This window comes from Ictalurus furcatus, chromosome 15, assembly GCF_023375685.1.
Source record: "Ictalurus furcatus strain D&B chromosome 15, Billie_1.0, whole genome shotgun sequence".
In the NCBI taxonomy this organism is placed as follows: domain Eukaryota; kingdom Metazoa; phylum Chordata; class Actinopteri; order Siluriformes; family Ictaluridae; genus Ictalurus; species Ictalurus furcatus.
The window spans coordinates 21,232,702-21,250,898 of NC_071269.1; the positions used below are offsets into that span (position 1 = coordinate 21,232,702).

Here is an 18,197-nt window from a genome sequence, read left to right on the forward strand (position 1 = left end):
GTTTAGTGTGTGTGTGTGTGTGTGTGTGTGTGTGTGTGTGTGTGTGTGGAGCAGCATTATGAGGTGAAAGAGCGGCAGGGCTGATGGATAGTCAGTCAGGGTAGATGAGGAACCCGGAGAAGGTGCTGTATTTGTTGGTGTTTCCCCCGTGGACTTTCCCCCCATCTAGCTGCACGCACACCTCGTCCCCTACATCCAAATGCAGGATCACACTGTTAGAGGCGTAGTCATAATTCTGGTCTGCATCCTGGGCGATGGCACTGGCCCTCACCTGTCACTCAGAGAGAAATAGAGGCACGGTCAGAGGAAGGACAGAGACGCTCACAGTTCACTCTGTCATCGTCCTTACATGCGCAACAAAATGACCATTTCTGCCAGACAGAACAGCATAACACATCCGTGTAGGACATATCATTTGTATTTTTGTATGCCAATTTTTAATACTGAATAATAATAATAATAATAGCAGCTACTGAAGTCAAAAAAGCATCTACACACTTGCCTTGCATCAACAAATCTATATTACTCTAGATACCAAAATGTTTGTGTACACCTATCCATGCACTTGCTGAACATCCTATTAGATTCCTTCCATTTTTTGTAACATGGTTGAGGAGATTTGCCCATTCAGCCAGAAGAGAATTAGTGAGGTCGGACACTGATAACGGATGAGAAGATCTGGTGGCCTGGTGCGAGTTCCAGTTCATCCCAAAGGTGTTCAGTGGGGTTGAGGTCAGGGCTCTGTACATTTGTCCATGCAGTGTATATACTGTAGAAGTCTCACCAGCTTCCTTTGATAAACAGCCCCAACTCTTCATGCTTAACGAGTGTTGCATGGCCTGGATTTACATATATTTACCTTTTCATTCATTAACCACTTTATCCTGGTCAGGGTCTTGGTGGATCTGGAGCCTATCCCAGGAAAACTGGGAGTGAGGCGTTAATTCACCCCGCATGGGACGCCAATCCGTCTCAGGGACAACCATACACATTTGCATACTTATTTACACCTTTATTTAGCATACTCCACATAACAACATGTTTTTGGCAGTGGTCGAGAACAAACAAAAACCCATACAGACAATAATCTGAGCTCAGGATTCAACCGGCGACCCTGGAGCTATGATACTGCAACAGTACCTGCTATTTGCTTGTTTAGTTATTTATTTAATGAGTTATTTAATTATGCATGCTCAATACCTACGTAAAATCTACAACAACTTTGATCATCTTTACAAATTAGCTAGGATTTAATAATGAAAAACATGTTGAAAAAATTTAGGGTGATTATAATATATAATGAAATGATTATGATTACTATTATCATTATTATTATTAATAACAATAGTGTTATTATTAATAATAATAATAACACTAAGTGATTATATCATTGTATATATTATTACATGACAACTGCTTTTCATTTTCAAGTGAGTGCTTTTAAATTGTCTAAATATATCCTATGCATAAAACAACACAATTCAGGTATCAGAAGCATGCACACAGTGTCCCTGAGTCATACCTGTACTAGTCTGAGTATACTCACTATACTCGTCTAGTGTTCCTGTGAATTGGCTTTTTAATTGTGTTCCAGGTTTTCTCCTCCTGCGTGGTTTTGTGGACAGCCCGATAGCAAGGCCGGCAAAACTAAATGGATCGAGGTTACTTCCATACTCTCTAGTATCGATCTCCTGTAAAGCTCCTGCTCGTATGGTCCAACCTGTGGAATAAGGCTTGCTATGGAGGTGTGTAAACACACACTGTATCTCTTTCCAGTATCGACCTGTTGAATTGAGAAACACATCCTGTGCCCATCTTTCAGAGACTGCACTGCGCACGCATGGACTTATTTAAATTCTGCATCAAGGATCTGCCGTATCGACTCACTGGAGTGGATCTATTGTTTGTTAACATTTTAAATTGGGCTTAGTCATGTAGACACACAGACATATACACTCGAACAGACTCTACAATTAAGAAGGTTCAGAAAGCTGTGATACAATTGACAAAACTTCAACTTCATTTGGCATGATGTGATTTGATCTATCTGACGCGCTGAAAATTTTCAGGTGAAAACATTCATTTATGTTTCACACAGAGACCTTTAAAAGGAACCTGACCACACCCATGTTAAAGATTCACAGAATTTCAGACAGACTAGCTCTAATGACTGTGGTGGTTTTCTTACCATGAAATCATATATATATATATATATATATATATATATATATATATATATATATATATATATATTTCCTAAATGCTAGGTTAGATGATTCTGACATTCTGAACAATTCTGCACGTAATTTATTGAGTCTTAAAAAAAACTGGTGTATCCGTTGCCAGATTCCAGCCATCGTTTGTCAAGTGCTTTGCTCAATGACTAACTGCGGTGCCACCACTCAATCCCTGTCAAGCTTTGCAGACAATCTTCCCTAACAGGCACACTCTGGGGAAAAAAAAATATTCCAAGAGATAGCCATTTGGATTAATTGTTTACCGTATATCTTAGCCTTTTTGTAAGCGCATACACAGACACGTTTATTTTAACAAGTGCCTTTTTTTTCGTAGCATGGAATCAGGCATAGATTCAGAACATGTATATTCAGTTACCCTGATCATTGCTACACATTGAAATAACGTTACTCTATGCAATTTATTAAAACCAACTGGTGAATATGTGATATGTCATATTTAAATATTGCCCATAATTTATTTTGTAATATTACAATTTATCAAACCACTCAGAGAAAGCTCTTGGACAGAATGCTCTCTAAAATTGTGCATTGCTAGACTGCATATATTGTAGTCGAACCCAGAAGCAATATTGTGACTGAAATAAATTAATCTTTGTCAGTGAACAAATTACAGGCCTTAAACTGTCTAAAACACTAACTAACATAGCCACTCACTAAATAACTTTCCTTCTGATACACAAATATTACTAAACCTTGAACACTGAGACTTGGCGAACTTCGTACTCGCAGTAATAATGTAACAGACGCACTCTATTAGCACTTTGCTACAGACTCTGGCTGCAAAACAGCTCAGTCAATAAATTGTAAATTGACTGGAGTGTGCTGCCAGTAAGTTACGTTATCATTGAATACTGATTTTTGTGACGTTAAAGGTTTTCCTATCGGAATCTGCTGAGCTTCATTTGTACGAAATCAAAAACAATGCTATCTAAATAGGCTGATAAAACAGACTGTTTGCAAATCACTGACCTTGAGCAGACAGTATATGAATGTGGGCTGAAAAGGAAAAATCCAAAAGGGCTGAAATGCTGTCAGCGGAGACGCTCAATATAGAAAATATGTCATTGGTGTGTGTGTGTGTGTGTGTGACAGTGATGGCCTGGCTTCCTCATCTCATCGACGTCAAGAGCATGTCATTGCGCTCGTTAAGAGTGCCGAATAGTGAAAAGGGCCCCTCTCCCCCTCAGGCATACTTCCACGCTCAATACCAAAATGCAAGTGGTCACTTTAATTAGCCAACACCCAGCGCAGAACATTTAAGCCTGTTTCTGTGCCCTCATCGATTACCGTTTTCGGGAAGGGTTACGTCGTGTGCTTCGGACCAACAGCAGGCGTCAGGATCAACCATCCTCAGGGCAAAACATACTTTTGCTCATTCGGTCTGTTCCAGCATTTATCAAATATAAGTGAAATGTTGGGTGGGGGGGGGGTGGGTGTGAGTGAGCGGGAGATGTTTCAGGATTACTGTGGACTGGAGCGGAGATGGATATTGACAGAGGAGCGAGCTGCTTGTGAAACACCACACTGACTTGATCTCGGCTCTGGCTGTGAGCAAGGACCCTCGGGCCTGCCGGGGGCTTGTTCTGCCAGCGCCTTTCATTACAGGGGCACCATTAAATGAAAGAGAGGGAAAGAGGGAGGGAGGGAGGGAGATGAGGAAGGGTGAGAATGAGGGGCGCAGCTGCATTGGCATTTTACACACAAGCAGAGATGTGAAGCAAGAGGCAGACAACAGACAAGGCGAGAGAAGACGGAGAGCAAGAGAGAGAGAGAGAAGACCAGGAGGGGGTAGGGATAACAGACTGATCAAGCGAGGCTATTTTGTAAGACCAAAGAGATGTGAGGGTATATGAAGTCTTGTTTTTATCAGTTGCTGCTGTGCTCCAGTGGTAATAAAACTGACAGGATTCATTCCGTGTGATATACAGGCCTCTTAGATCGGAGACAATGGAAAACTCGCTCTTAAACTTACCTAAGGGACCAAGTGCATAGCAGCGGAGTCAGAGGGGAAGCCAATGGGTTGGAAATGGAACATTTATTGAATAGCTTTGCCATCCCCCATGAGGTGTACAAGATTAAAGTGAGACAAGCAATCACTTGAGTTGTTCATAGAATTATGGTGTAATTGGGCTGGTGATTTATATTTATGGGTTCAAGAATATACCATCCATAAGACATTATTATTACTTATATATGACCAATAATGACCATGGTCAGTATTACAAATTATGCATAAGGATAATCAGATGGAATGAAAGGATACTCCCAGATCATTATAAGTTCTTCATTCATTACTGTGATTCCAGTTGAATATATTTGGGCATTACAGAATGTCAACTCACCACAGCCACTCATTATACCTCAATTGTATCATGTCTATGATGCTGCTTGAGGAGACATTTATTACAGTCATTAACAGACAGGCGATGGCATTTATTACACAAGAGTGCAAGAAAGCTTGACCTTTTGGTGGTCTATTAAAGGACTGTATGACAGTGGGGGGAAGAAAAAAAAACCCATGAATGGTTAAATGAAAGAGGATAAAATGCGTATTAGTCTACTTTATTCCCTGGATTCTGAAATACATAGCAGAGCCATGGGACTATGAATTAAAAGATTAACAGCACCGGGGAACTTAATGATGAGGATGAAACAAATGTTCCCGTTTAGCCAGAGATGACATATAATCCCGCTGCTGTATTGTGAATCAAATCCACATTAGCATTAAGAAAGAGATGCTGGAAAAACAGCTCATTATTCTGACCATACCAGAACAATAAAGATGCCACCTCTAACGCTTGCGCTGTCATCACCACTGAACAAATCTTTTCATGATTCCACATCTTTCATCTACTGTTACTCCATCATCAGAGAACAGACTTTAAATAGTGGTTATGTAACCTCCGCATGACAAATTGTCCTCACCAGATACGAGAGGAAAAGACGAAAATGCGCAAGCAAATCTGACTGGACAAATCGTATTTAATTGATTAAGTAGCCTTACACATGGGCAAGTAAACAAGGCAGATCTGAAGTGATAGTGTTGCAGCACTAACTATCCACGTTCCCCTAATACGTGCTAATTAATTCAGTTCAGCTGCAGCAGGTGCTGAGATACAGCAAACAAATGAGCAGGAAATATTTTTCAGCATGTGACCACCAACATAACTGCTTCCCTCTTCCATCACATCTTACCAGTTGTACTGTAAAGTCAAGCTGAATCCAAAATGAGGTGGGAACGTCAGCATGCAATTATAATTCCACACAGCTCAAGCTATTCCTAGCGTGTGTTTGCTTGTGACTTTTACACCCTTGCCCGTCAATGCTATTTACATTTTACCAGTGTCAAATTGTGACCAATGCACTGATTTCAGTCTTGTAACTCATGGTCCGTCGGATGAAACTCTAGTGGGGTATTATGGACGAAAGGTCATTTGAAGGAGCTGAAATGCCAGCAAGATTTACTTAAGGCAATGGATTAGCAGTCTTTGGCAGACTCACAGCTCTGTCACAGCATAGGCACACCCTTGGGAGCCCTTAGCCTCCCATGGCTAGGGTCCGACTTCCAGCAAACTGTCTCAGCCACACGGCCGAGTCCCTCTGAGAACAGCTTTCACTGTCCATCACGACTGAGGCGCAGACAGCTCTTCCAGATGCACGCTGCAGCTCCAAACCAGGTGAAGCAGTGTGCAGAATACACCCAGGAGGAGCCATCAGAGACTCCCTGCTTTAATTAACTCCCCGACGTCCATCGACATTCATAAGTTGTAAACAAACTCCGACGTCTACCTGTAGTCTAGGTTTTTCTTGGGTATGTTTTATTTTCCCAGATACCTTGTTAACCTGTCTAGCCATGGCATGACTGTTTCTCCATCTGTCTCTGTGCCTTGTCTCAGTCCACTGTCTACAAGTCTCAATTGAGCCATCTATCTTGCTCTTTCTGTCAAATGGCACGTCTGCCTCGGTTTTCTCTTCCCATCATGGCTTGCGCTAACGCGAATGCATCTATTCCTCGGTTTGTTTCATATTTCGCTCGTACACTGCGGTCCCCAGGACACCTAGTGGGCTGCCATATTGTTCTCAGTCTCATCTGTTCCAGTACAACATGTTTTCCCTGAACTGAAGCAAACACTGAACACCGGCACTGTACACAGAACTTTTCCTTGTTACCCAAAGTGAAATAAAAGTATTTCACAGATTGTATAATCATGCTGAGGTTTACCTCCAACGTTAGCACTGTTATTGTAAGACTCTTACGGGAGGATCATTTTGTTCATATAGAAATCTAACCTTTTAAAAATTAACATAAGGCTTGTAATCCCTGAAGTTTGGTGCCTCCTTTGAGATGACACCTCTGGGAATTCAATTCTCACAGCATCTGTCAAAATCATTCACATGATTTTTTTATTATTATTATTCGTGCACAGTGTGGGGCTGGAGATATCTACATTCAGAGAGTGCTTTCAAATTTAAATTCTGCACTATTTACTCATTTACTCTTTACTTCACTGATATAGCCTGAGGTGTTTTGCTGTGCATTTCTGTTGCAAAGGGTTTTTTTTTTCTCCACATTACATTACACTAGTTAAGCCAATGCTACACACACACACACACACACACACACACATACACACACATATATCTGTCTGTCAAAAGGACACAAAGGCCATCAAGCCTAGTGAAGTAGAGCCACCTGATGGGTTTGAGATAGACGGAGATGGTTAAATAATTGAATTGAGTGAAAAGATAATTAATGGGCAATCAATGAAATACAGAAGAGGGGGCATGGGTGGTGGGCAGAGGATCCAATCTAAGGGTTATGAATGATTTAATAGGAGGAATGGATGTGCATGACAATACTAAACTGTGCAGGGTGGTCATAGGACCTTTTTAAAGTGCTTTCACTCCAAGCTCTTCACGCGATGCACCCTCACATTCAGACAGAACGACTGACAGTAAAGAAACAGCACTTTTCCACCTTTCATTCCTTAACAGGTATTACATTTTGCATGTACGTCTGTCAGTGCGCCTTCAGATTTTCCCTTCAGCGTAGCAAATGGAAATGTGGGGTGGCTTTATCACTATTGGTTTTACAGGATTTATCTCTCAAATCCTGTGAAGATTTATAAAACACCTTTTTTTCCTGCCGTCCATGTCTTGCCTTTAGTCTTTAATTAGTGTCAAGGGACTAGACAACTGGATGAATAAGCCGTCAATTTTGCACTCATTATTTATTTAGTTGACATGCAAACTGGCTCATCCACACCTTGACAGTCATATCAGCTTATGCCTACTGCACCTCCTTTAATTTGATCATCAAGTAGAAAATATATTTGTTAATCAGACAGTCATAATATGTAACTGTGAAAAATCAGAGTTTTCGAAGACTTAAAACTGGTAAGATAGCGATTTATTTTGTTGACATTTTCAACAAGCTTGCTATCAACAGTAATAATCAGCAATAAATAAATGATAAACTGTACTGAGTAGCCGGTTTGTTAGATACACCTACTTTCCAGTTGCACTCGTTGGCCATTTAATCAGGTGTCCTTTGTAAGTATACAATTACAGTCTGTAGCTCATCTGTAGCTACGCATAATTTGGTAGTGGGTATGGTGCTTGTGCGAGTGAATCAGACACAGAATCTCAGCGGGGGTTTTAAACACTACGTACACTTACTGCCCACTTTATTACACACACCTACCTTGTTAATCCACCTTGTAGGTGTACACTAGTTTATCTTTTAGGAAGCACAACGTGTGTTATATATATATATACACACACACACACACAATACTATATATATATATATATATATATATATATATATATATATATATATATATATATATATATATTACACAACCCCAGGAAAAAATTGAGGATGCTCACCCAGCTTTTTTACTTCGTAGCAAGTAAACAAGCCACAAAACAGTTTTTGTTTAATAGCTGAACATTCTGGCTGCTTTGTGAAACATACCACAAACAAGTTAAATTGTTTTAATTAATAACATATTTTTTTCCAGATCAATTAGAGGAAAAGATTATGGAATCATCAACAAAAAAATTACAATCAGTACTTTGTTGCTCCTCTGCTGGCTTTTATGATGGCCTGAATTCTTTGAGGCATGGACTTCACTAATGAAAAACAATCTTCTCCATCAAGCTGGTTCCAACTTTCTCAAATAGTGGTTGACAGATCAGCTTTGCAGAATGGAGCCTTGTCATGGACCAATTTAAAAAAATTTCCATATAAAATTTCAATCAGATTGAGATCCTGACTGTTTGCTGGCATTTTGATGTCACTGAGTTGATATGCCTCTCCTGAAGAAAAGCTTTAGCCCACTTTTTGCTCTGTGGCAAGATGCATTATCATCCTGAAAAATGACTTCATCATCAACAAACCTATTTTCTGTCGATGGAATGAGAAAAGTGTCCAAAATTTCACCGTACACCTGTGCATTGACTGTTGATGTCTCCCCTGGTCCTTTACCTGACATGCAACCCCATGTCATAAATGAGTGGGGAAATTTGATTGTATTCTTCAGACAGTCGTCTTTATATGTTTCATTAGAACGGCACAAGAAAAAAGTTCCAACATCATCTCCTTACACAATGCAGATGCGTGATTCATCACTGAATATCACTTTCATCTAATCATCCACACTCCAGGATTGCATCTCTTTAGCCCACTGTAACCTTATTTTCTTCAGTTTAAGTGTAAGTGCTGGTTTTCGTTTGGATTTTCTACACGTAAATCCCATTTCATTCAGCCGATTTCTTACAGTTCTGTCACAAACACTGACTCCTGTTTACGCCCATTTGTTTTTCATTTGTTTTGCTGTGCATTTTCTATTTTCAAGGCATATTTCTTTGAGTTTTCTATCCTGATGTTTGCCGTCTTCTCTGGTTGAGCCGTATGTTTTCCGTTTATAACCTTCCCATTTTGTTTACACTTGCACCAAATTTTAGACACAGCTGACTGGGAACAACCGACATCTTTTGCCACACTCCGTGTTGGATTTCCAATGTTTTATAACCCTTTCCATTATTTCAATTGACAACTCTCTTGTTGGGGCCATGTTTCCTTTAAAAAAAAGACCAAGATTAAGGTCTTAAAGCACCCTCTTTGACCTGCAGACTAATTTGCATTTTTACACATGTGCTTTTATAAGGTGATTCCATAATTCATGGCATGTTTCACAAAGCTGAATGAAGGTTCAGCTATTAAACAAAAATTGTTTTGTGTCATATATATATATATATATTATCCTCATAGGAAAACCTGTACACCTGCTTATTTGTTGAAGAGCTTCAATTAACACAGAATGGTGCAAAAAACATTGAGTGAACGACAATCAAGGTGGAAACACTTTGATAAGAGAGGTTAGAGGAAAATGGCCAGATTGGTTCGCGCTGCCAGGAAGGATATAGTAACTCAAATATTCACTCTTTACAACTGTGGTGAGCAGAAAAACATCTCATCATGCACAAAACATCAAACCTTGAGCTGGATGGGCCACAACAGCAGAAGACCACATTGGGTTCCATTCCTGTAATCCAAGAACAGGACTCTGAGCCTATCATAAGCACAGACTGACCCAAATTAGAAAAAAAAATCACCTGGACTTTTTCTAATCTTCAACCATCCAGTTTTGGTGACTATAGACTTCTTGTCAGCTCAGACCAGTCTGGTCATTCTCCTCTGATCTCTCACATCAACAAGGTGTTTCAGTCTGCAGACCCTCCTCTCATGGGATGTTTTTTTTTTTTCACATCATTCTGTGTAAACTCTAGGAACTGTTGTTAGCAGTTTCTGAGATACTGTAACCAGCCCACCTGGCACCAACAAACATTAAACAGTTAAAGTCACAAAGATCACCTTTTTCCCCGATTCTGATGTCTAAACGTGAACATTAACTAAAGCTGTTGACCTGTATCTGCATGATTTTATGCATTGTGCTGCTGCCACATGATTGGCTGATTGGCTAACTGCATAAATGAGCAGGTATACAGGTGTTACTAAAGTGGACGGGGAGTATATCTTCATTTATTTATCTCTAGTAGCTACATTTACAAAGACATCCTATACAGTTGTGTGCTTTCACTTTCACTTTGTGGCACCAGTTTGAAGAAGGCACACATATGAGTGTGATGGTCAGGTTTCCATATACTTTTGACAATTTAATGTAGATAGATTTTTCATTTGTATCCAGTAGACTATCTGGCCACTTATTTATTCCCTGACACTTCTGTAGGTAAGGCCAAGACCCCAAACATGTTGCTCCTTACTCTACTGAGTCGATGCAGTAGAAGGAGAGCGCTAAGAGCTCATCTCCACCATGGACACATCTGATACTTTGCATCTTTCCAGCAGACACAGACTCTGCTGTTCACATTAACAGTAAAGGAAATCTAAAGATCAAAATACTAAAATGACTATTCCTTACAGACTTATGTCTCATTCTCATTAGATTTGACCACCAACTTTCTATGTTGTTTCTCATTTTGAGTCATTTTATTCAAAAGAACACATTTGTATGACATTATAAAGCTGCTTATAAATGCTAGCTTCAGCAGTCATGGACCATGTGCACTATGACGTATTCTTATATAGTTAATCCTGATACTTAGAAAACACGACAACACCAGGTGTAAAGACAGGCACATAACCATTCATAACTATCATCCACAACTGACTCAAATGTTTAATAAAAATGATCTCACCTGTCCATTTTTCTTGAGGTCTGCCCACATGCTGGTTCCATCTCCTCCTCTCATGAGAACATGGTAGGTGAAGTAGTAGATGCCAGGGAGGGGACAAGTGAACTTGCCAGTAGTGGGTTCATAGTAGTTGCCCACATTGGTGACCACATCATCGAACTTGAGCACTTCGCTGCCCTCGTGCTGCTTCCGCAGGCCTGCGTAGAAAGCAATCTTCGGTGTGTAGATGGAGGGCACGTAACCATTTGGACCAGGTCCTGGGGGTCCTTGTGGACCAGGCTTTCCTGGCTCACCAGGGGGTCCTTGTGGACCTGGGGGTCCTGGAGGCCCTCTGTATCCAGACTTCCCTCTTCGGCTTGTGATCTCAGGAGGCCGCGGTGAGACAGATGTCAATTCCTGGCCATGTTGCGATGGTGTGTAGGGGTCACAGACCATGCGACAACTGCCAAGCATTTCATAATGACTCCCTGCACTTCCAGCTCCACCCCCTTTGGTGCTATGGACCAACAGAGGTATGGCGACCAAGAGAATAAGCACCATGGCCACACCCACTGCCGCTCCTATGACGCGCTTGCGGCAGCGGAGCCGGGAGGCGGCCAGCGCGAGAAAGTCCTCCTCTCCTTTGGGCGGAATTGTGCCCGCCAGTGTGGATGGTGTGGTGCAGAAAAACACACACTGGCAGTATGAAAAAGGGAATTACGTTTTTCTTTTTCCTGTCTATAAAAACGAAAGCCAGCAGCAAAGCTGTCTAAGGAAGGTTAAGAGCAATGGGGACAAGAATAATGGATGAATTTATGGATGAGGTGAACAGACTGAGAAGAGTGTGGAGCATACAGAGAGGAAATGGTGCTGAGGGATTATGGGGCGGAGAGGAAGAGAGACTGAAGAGTGACAGTTGAAAATATGAGGAAAAAAAAAAGAGTACAAAGATACAAGTGAGCTCTGGATCACTTACAGTAGTGGATTTACCGCAGTACTATGAGCACAATTACTGGAGTGGTTATATTATCCAAATTTTGTTGACTTGTAAAGAATTTGACTTGCTTTTCCTTTCTTTCATTTCCCCCGTTATAAACTTTGTTGTTACGTATACCTTCTGCTAGGACACACAAGTGTCTTGAAGGCTCTCTTAAATCACAAATCAGTATGAATGTTGCCTCACAGCTCAGAAAAGAGCCTCTTTAGCAGTAACTGACACACAACAAGTGTCAAATTGAGGGCATTTCATGTTGTGTAGTCACAAAATAATATGTTTGCAAAAGCAGGATTTACTTTTTTTTTCCTCCGTAGATATATCAAGGGCTCACTTTAGGACGTGGGAATTTCAATGCTGCATGAGAAATCAAGTCAAAACCAGTGCTTTGGAATTCTCTCGTTCAGAAAATGGCTGTGTGTATTTGTTTCTCGGAGTTCTGGCTGAGCAAAAAGTCTTTGCTGTGTTAGGATATTACGAAAACGTCTTGATTCAGAGACAGATCCCGGCTTTGCATGGGAAATGTTACAAATCCATAACTGGAGAAAGAAACAAATGAATGATTAAATCAAATGAAACTCCATTAAACGTACCATTATACACTAAGCTCCAATTTAAAGCTATTCACATCAAAACAGTACACGTCATTATGCATATTATTTCACCGTAAACTTTACCATACAGCTTGTGCATTATACATTCCTTTACACTCTACACGTTTATAAATTTACTCATTCATATAATTATGCACATCATTAAATTATAATCCATTATTAAACTATTTCATTATTATGCATAACATTACACTACACTCCGGTATTCTGTAGCCTATAAATACAAAAAGCCGCACACACTTAAGTGTGGTCTGTCTGCAGAAACTTATTCATTTCTATAAAAAGTCAATAATATTAAAATAAATAAATAAATAATTTACTACAATTATTTTCACTAGTCTTGCAGGCTTCCCTCCATGTTGTCATCCAGAGGAATGTAATAGCCTATCAATATCAGTGTGGAAATAGCTCTAGTGTGTTTATCTATATCTATATCTATATATAATATATAATACAGGCCTGTATATTTCACCTGTTATTTACATTTACTCCTGGATGTTCCCAGAGTGACGCACGTGCAAGTTAACAACCCTCCATCGTCACGCGCAACTTCGAACGTTCAGTATAATCCGTTGTTTAAAAAAAAAGAGAGAGAAAGAAGAAAAGTTTTAAAACACTTACCGTCTGAAGATTTGCGTTTTCTCGTCCTCTCTCTGGATGATGAGGATGAGGAGGATGAGGAGGATGATCCCTAACCGCTGAGAAATTGAGTTTCCCTGTCGCACATTCCCAGCAGCGACGGTTAGTAACTGTGCGCGCGCGAGCGGAGAAAACAGCGGCTCGCTCTCAGAGCTCGGGGAAGCGCGCGCTCAGCTCCCGTGGACTTTGTTTTTACCCCCCACCCCCCACCCGCTCGCGCGCGGTTTATCTTACTGCAGTATGATGATCTAATATCTGATGTGTCTGATCGCTAACGGAGAGGGAAAGTCGACACGGCGAGACATTATTCCCTCAACAAAACAACCAAAACTGCGCGAAAATAGTGAAAAGGGTTGAAGTGGCCGCTGCTCTAACCGGTAGTTCACTTCTTCAGAAAATGGAATGCATTTCAAAAGAGTTTAAACTTGATTCGATGTGATGTTTTTAGCCGATTAGCTGAAACAGGTCTGAGCGGACTGAGCCGAGTCAACCTCTCTCCAACACCTGTGAGATTTCTGCTCTCACCCTCCCTCCTACACTCCCTCCTTCCCTCCCTCCTTCACCTCCATCTCTCTCTCACCCTCCTTCCCTCCTTCACTTCCTCCTTCACCTCTCTCTATCTCTCTCTCTCCTTCCCTCCCTCCTTCACCTCCATCGCTCTCTCTCTCTCTCTCCTTCCCTCCCTCCTTCACCTCCATCTCTCTCTATCTCTCTCCCCTCCTCCTTCTCTCTCTCCCTCTCTCTCTCTTTCTCTCTCTCCTTCTCTCTCTCTCTTTCTCTCTCCCTCTTTCTCTCTCTCTCTCTCACACTTTTTCTGTCTTTTTCTCTCTCCTTCTCCCTCTCTCTCTTTCTCTCTCCCTCTCTTTCTCCCTCTCTCTCTCTCCATCTTTCTCTCTCTCTTCCTCTTTCTCTCCCTCCTCTCTCTCACTTTTTCTGTCTCTTTCTCTCTCTCCCTCTTTCTCTCTCCTTCTTTCTCTCGCTCACTCTCTCTCTCTCTCTCTCTCTCTCCCTCCCACCAGCAATAACAATTGCACCACCAGCTTAATTGTTATTAAAAACGTTCTTGTTAATAGGCAGCTTCGTGTTAATCTATAGTTCATATCATATCTGTTCACATCTCTGCTACAGAAAACTATTTAAAATGAACTGTTTTCTCTTTATTTTATTTTCAAAGATTGATTTCTGCAAGAGAAACACATCTGTGTTGTGGATTGGGAAACAGTGAGTATTTTTTGAGGACAGTGTGTGTGTGTGTGTGTGTGTGTGTGTGTGTGTGTGTGTGTGTGTCCGTGTACGAGGTCTTTTAGACCTCATTAGTGAAGGACACTGAAACCATTGTGCTCACACACACACACACACACACACACGAGCAACACTTTCCAGTTGTCATCTCTTGCACAACATTCTGCATTCTGTACAGTCCTTTACACATCACAATAAACACACCTTCCTCATGCTCTCATTTAAAGCTGCTATTCGTCTCCTTATGCCTTTTGCCCACTCATTTCACACACAAACTCATTCTACAACCCATTTTAGAGTGAAATATTAACTCGTTCGGACATGCGTCTAATAATGGAATTAGGTGAGATGATCTTTTGACTGTTAGTCACGGCGGGCGACATTGTGTGAAAGCAATCGTGCGTCGATAATTGTGCTCGGTGTGAGTACATTTGCATGCAGCATGTCTTCGGACTGCCACTAACAGTGTTTAAATATGGAGTTTCTGCGCAGCTCCATTGAGAATTCTGTGTAACTCATCTGATCTCCCTTCTTCCCTGTCAGGTTTAATCACACATCTGCATTTTTAAAGTTTAATGGCGGAGGTGGGAGCAGGGTGAATGCATATCGACGACTTTTCTTTTTTTTTCCTCTTCCTTCCTCCTTCTTTCAGATGTGACCAGTGCCCCGGGGAATGGAGGCAGAAGGGAGTGTGCAGTGGGAGAGAGGACAGAGGAGCCTGGGAAGATCTCCCCCAAATAATGAGCGGTGAGATAGAAGTGACTTTGGATCTTGGGGGATTCGACAGACACGTAGATTTGGAGTGTGTGTGTGTGTGTGTGTGTGTGTGGGAGTGTGTGTGTTATTGTTTGTGTGTGTGTGTGTTTTGCAGTCTGAGTTAAATGGTGTGTCAATTCCACTTTGTGAGTCAGTCAGTCCATTCCATTAGACACACAAACACACACACACACACACACACACGTGCACGCACGTGCACGCACGCGCACACACCCACCCACACATGCATACGCACACGCACACACACACTCTCTCTACTCCAGTACAGTTGTGGCCTCTGTGGATGCATAATCATTGCCAGGAGTCACAGGCAATATAGTGAGAATTGGATCTTTAGTGCCTGTTAAAATATTACTGAGCTGATTAATATTGAAATATGCACGTCTCTAAGCCGTCTATCCCTCATTTTCTTTCCCACTTTCCATCTATTTCTCTCCCTGTCCGCACCGTTCTCCTTCATCTCTCAATTTCTCCTTCGCTATTTTGGCTACTTAGTCGCATTCCGCTTGAATTAGCAAGACGGCTTGATGTGAATTATTTGAAGGAAGAGTTTGAAAGTGTTTGCACACGTTTGATGTTCTCTTACATATTTTCGAAGCCCGTGGTCCCTGTTTTGAATTGTTACGCTGACCCGTCTCATATATTTTGAATGGAAAGACATAAATATAGCGGCAGGTCACAAGTCAGCCTAACCGGAACACCTAGTCGGTGATGTGTGACCTGAACAGTCCATTAGTCACGGTACGCTCTTATTCATGCCACGCATAGCTTTATGTCTCTAACTGATTTTTACACTACTAATTAATGTTTCACGGTGCTGTTTATAAAAGCCAGAGGCGCCTAAGGAGGTAAAGGGCATGGGGTAGCATGGATCATTACAGAGTTATGGTATTTAAATTAGCCCCCCCCCCCACCCCACCCCATTTTCATCATCACCTATCCTTATGCATATATGGATGTGTGTGTGTGTGTGTGTGTGAGAGAGAGAGACTCAAGACTGCTGCAGGCCTGTGATATCAACAGATACAGCAGAGAAATTCTCCCACCAAGATGGTCTCAAAGTTGTGGATTCAGTGAAGGCCAGAGTGCAGGGTGTGTTTTTGCGGTCGTTTCTTGCACCTCCATTCATACGACATATAACTCAGTTGCTCTTGCTTGATAAAAATTCATAAAGATTTTGCGTCACATTGCTCTCACGTTGATATTTCACAGATGTACACATACATGTCCATTGAAACCAAGGGAATCTGTGCTAAATCAGTCATGTCTTTTTGTTACACGAATCCAATAATGCTAATTTCGCCCGCCGCGCTATTGGTGATTTGCGATTGCTTTCTATGGCATATAGCATGAAATGTTCTTGGCTTGTTAAACCCTAATTGGCTGTAATCGTTACTAGACTCTTCAAATCCATACTGGGCTCATAGATCTAATGACAAGAGTGGACTTGTGTGTATTGTGTATCTATTTGCCTGTAGGTAATGTGGGATGCTGATGTTATGAGGATATCAAGCAAAAATGAATAAGGAGCTAAATACTGATGCTTCAGTGGAGTGCCATCATCATCCTCCATTGTACTGGATGGATATAGTCACGTTTTCTCAAAAACGGCGACGTAATGATGATGCTTATAATTGAAGATGTGTGTGTACAGTGTACAGTAGTTAGTTCACTCAACCTGATTGGTTGAAAAGTGTTCTACCCGCGCGTATACTGGATATTAAATAACAGCACATTTCCCACTCGGTTATCCATACCTGTTTCGTTCCAGTGACCACTGGTAACTATGGTAACAGCAACAGTTGCTCTGCTTTAAACCACTACTGTCGTCCGGCTGCTAGCATTACCTTAATGAACACCAGGAATAGAAAATACTTCATATTTGACTTGCACTTCCAGGCTTGCAATCAGATAATAAATTTTAAAAAAAAACATTTTAAACCCGAAAGACCTAAGTTACAGTTATAACTCCAAGCTAGCAACAGTTATTTCCATATTATTATTAATATGGGCAGTTTCTTTCACCAAAAACAAAAAAAAAAAAAGTATTCCCACTCCAAGTGGCTTGTCAGTATGTATAGAACAAAACACGATGGGCCAAAATATTATACGAAAATGATCAGTGATGGCGTGAAAACTTATTTAGAGATTTGACTCTGACTGCTGACACTGGAGACTAAACAAACCTCTCCTCACAGAAGACGTCACCATATCATCACTATATTAAGAATTTAACAGTGTTTATCTCTCTCACTCGCTCAAGCCCTCTCTCTCGCTTTTTCTCTCTCTCCTTCTCTCTCTCCCCCTCTTTCTCCCCCCCTCTCTCTTTCTCCCTCTCTCTTTCTCCCTCGCTCCGTCTTTCCATAATGATGTCACATTTTAAACGGATCTGAACATAATTTTCTTTTTTACTTTGCAAAACGTATGCATAATAAGCATTCAAAGTTGCATCAACAATCAAAACACAGCTGTGAGGATCTACTTAATGGTGTTATTTGATGCTATAACAGACTCTTTGTGTCCCGTGCCTTAATTTAAATAACGGGTGCACAAAATGGTATGTTTAATATGTGTATATACAGTACCTATATTATTTACTCATTCATCAACACGGGGAGCATTAGAGAATGAAATGATCTAGGGCAACAATGAAGACGTTTAAAACTACCAGAGCTGTAATTGACCTGCGTGGAAGAAGATGCAGGTGTATTTTGCCCCCAAAGACAAAGAAGAGGATGGTTAGAAAGGGAAAATTCCTTCAAGAATCAGAGTTGAATATTTGCAGAGGATGGTAGCTTTTTGGGGTCGTGACGTCTCCGAAGGATTGTTATACAGAAAAGAACCAAATACTGTTATATGTAGTGAAGGATCTGTGATTTTGAGGGGCTTAATTTTCTCCAAAGGCCCTGGGATCCTTGTTAGGATATATTGCATCATGGACTCCATTAAGTATCAGGAGGTACTTACAGA

The 18,197-nt window shown here is 41.1% G+C and overlaps 1 protein-coding gene across 1 annotated transcript; it reads right to left on the reverse strand.

Moving 5' to 3' along the window:
- Positions 1-91: 91 nt before the first annotated feature.
- Positions 92-11,617, reverse strand: c1ql4a (complement component 1, q subcomponent-like 4). The gene is made up of 2 exons (XM_053643169.1): positions 10,986-11,617; positions 92-271 (listed from the first exon to the last, which is right to left on the reverse strand). The coding sequence occupies exons 1-2, from the start codon at positions 11,520-11,522 to the stop codon at positions 92-94; spliced, it is 717 nt and encodes a 238-aa protein (XP_053499144.1). The 5' UTR covers positions 11,523-11,617.
- Positions 11,618-18,197: the final 6,580 nt, after the last annotated feature.

What these genes read in the sequence shown, in the direction of transcription:
- c1ql4a (XM_053643169.1), bottom strand. Translation starts at nt 11,522, where the DNA reads ATGGTGCTTATTCTCTTGGTCGCCATACCTCTGTTGGTCCATAGCACC. An exon ending in ACCTCAAGAAAAATGGACAG is followed by an intron (nt 272 to 10,985) that starts GTGAGATCATTT and finishes TCTGAGTGACAG; the next exon opens with GTGAGGGCCAGTGCCATCGC.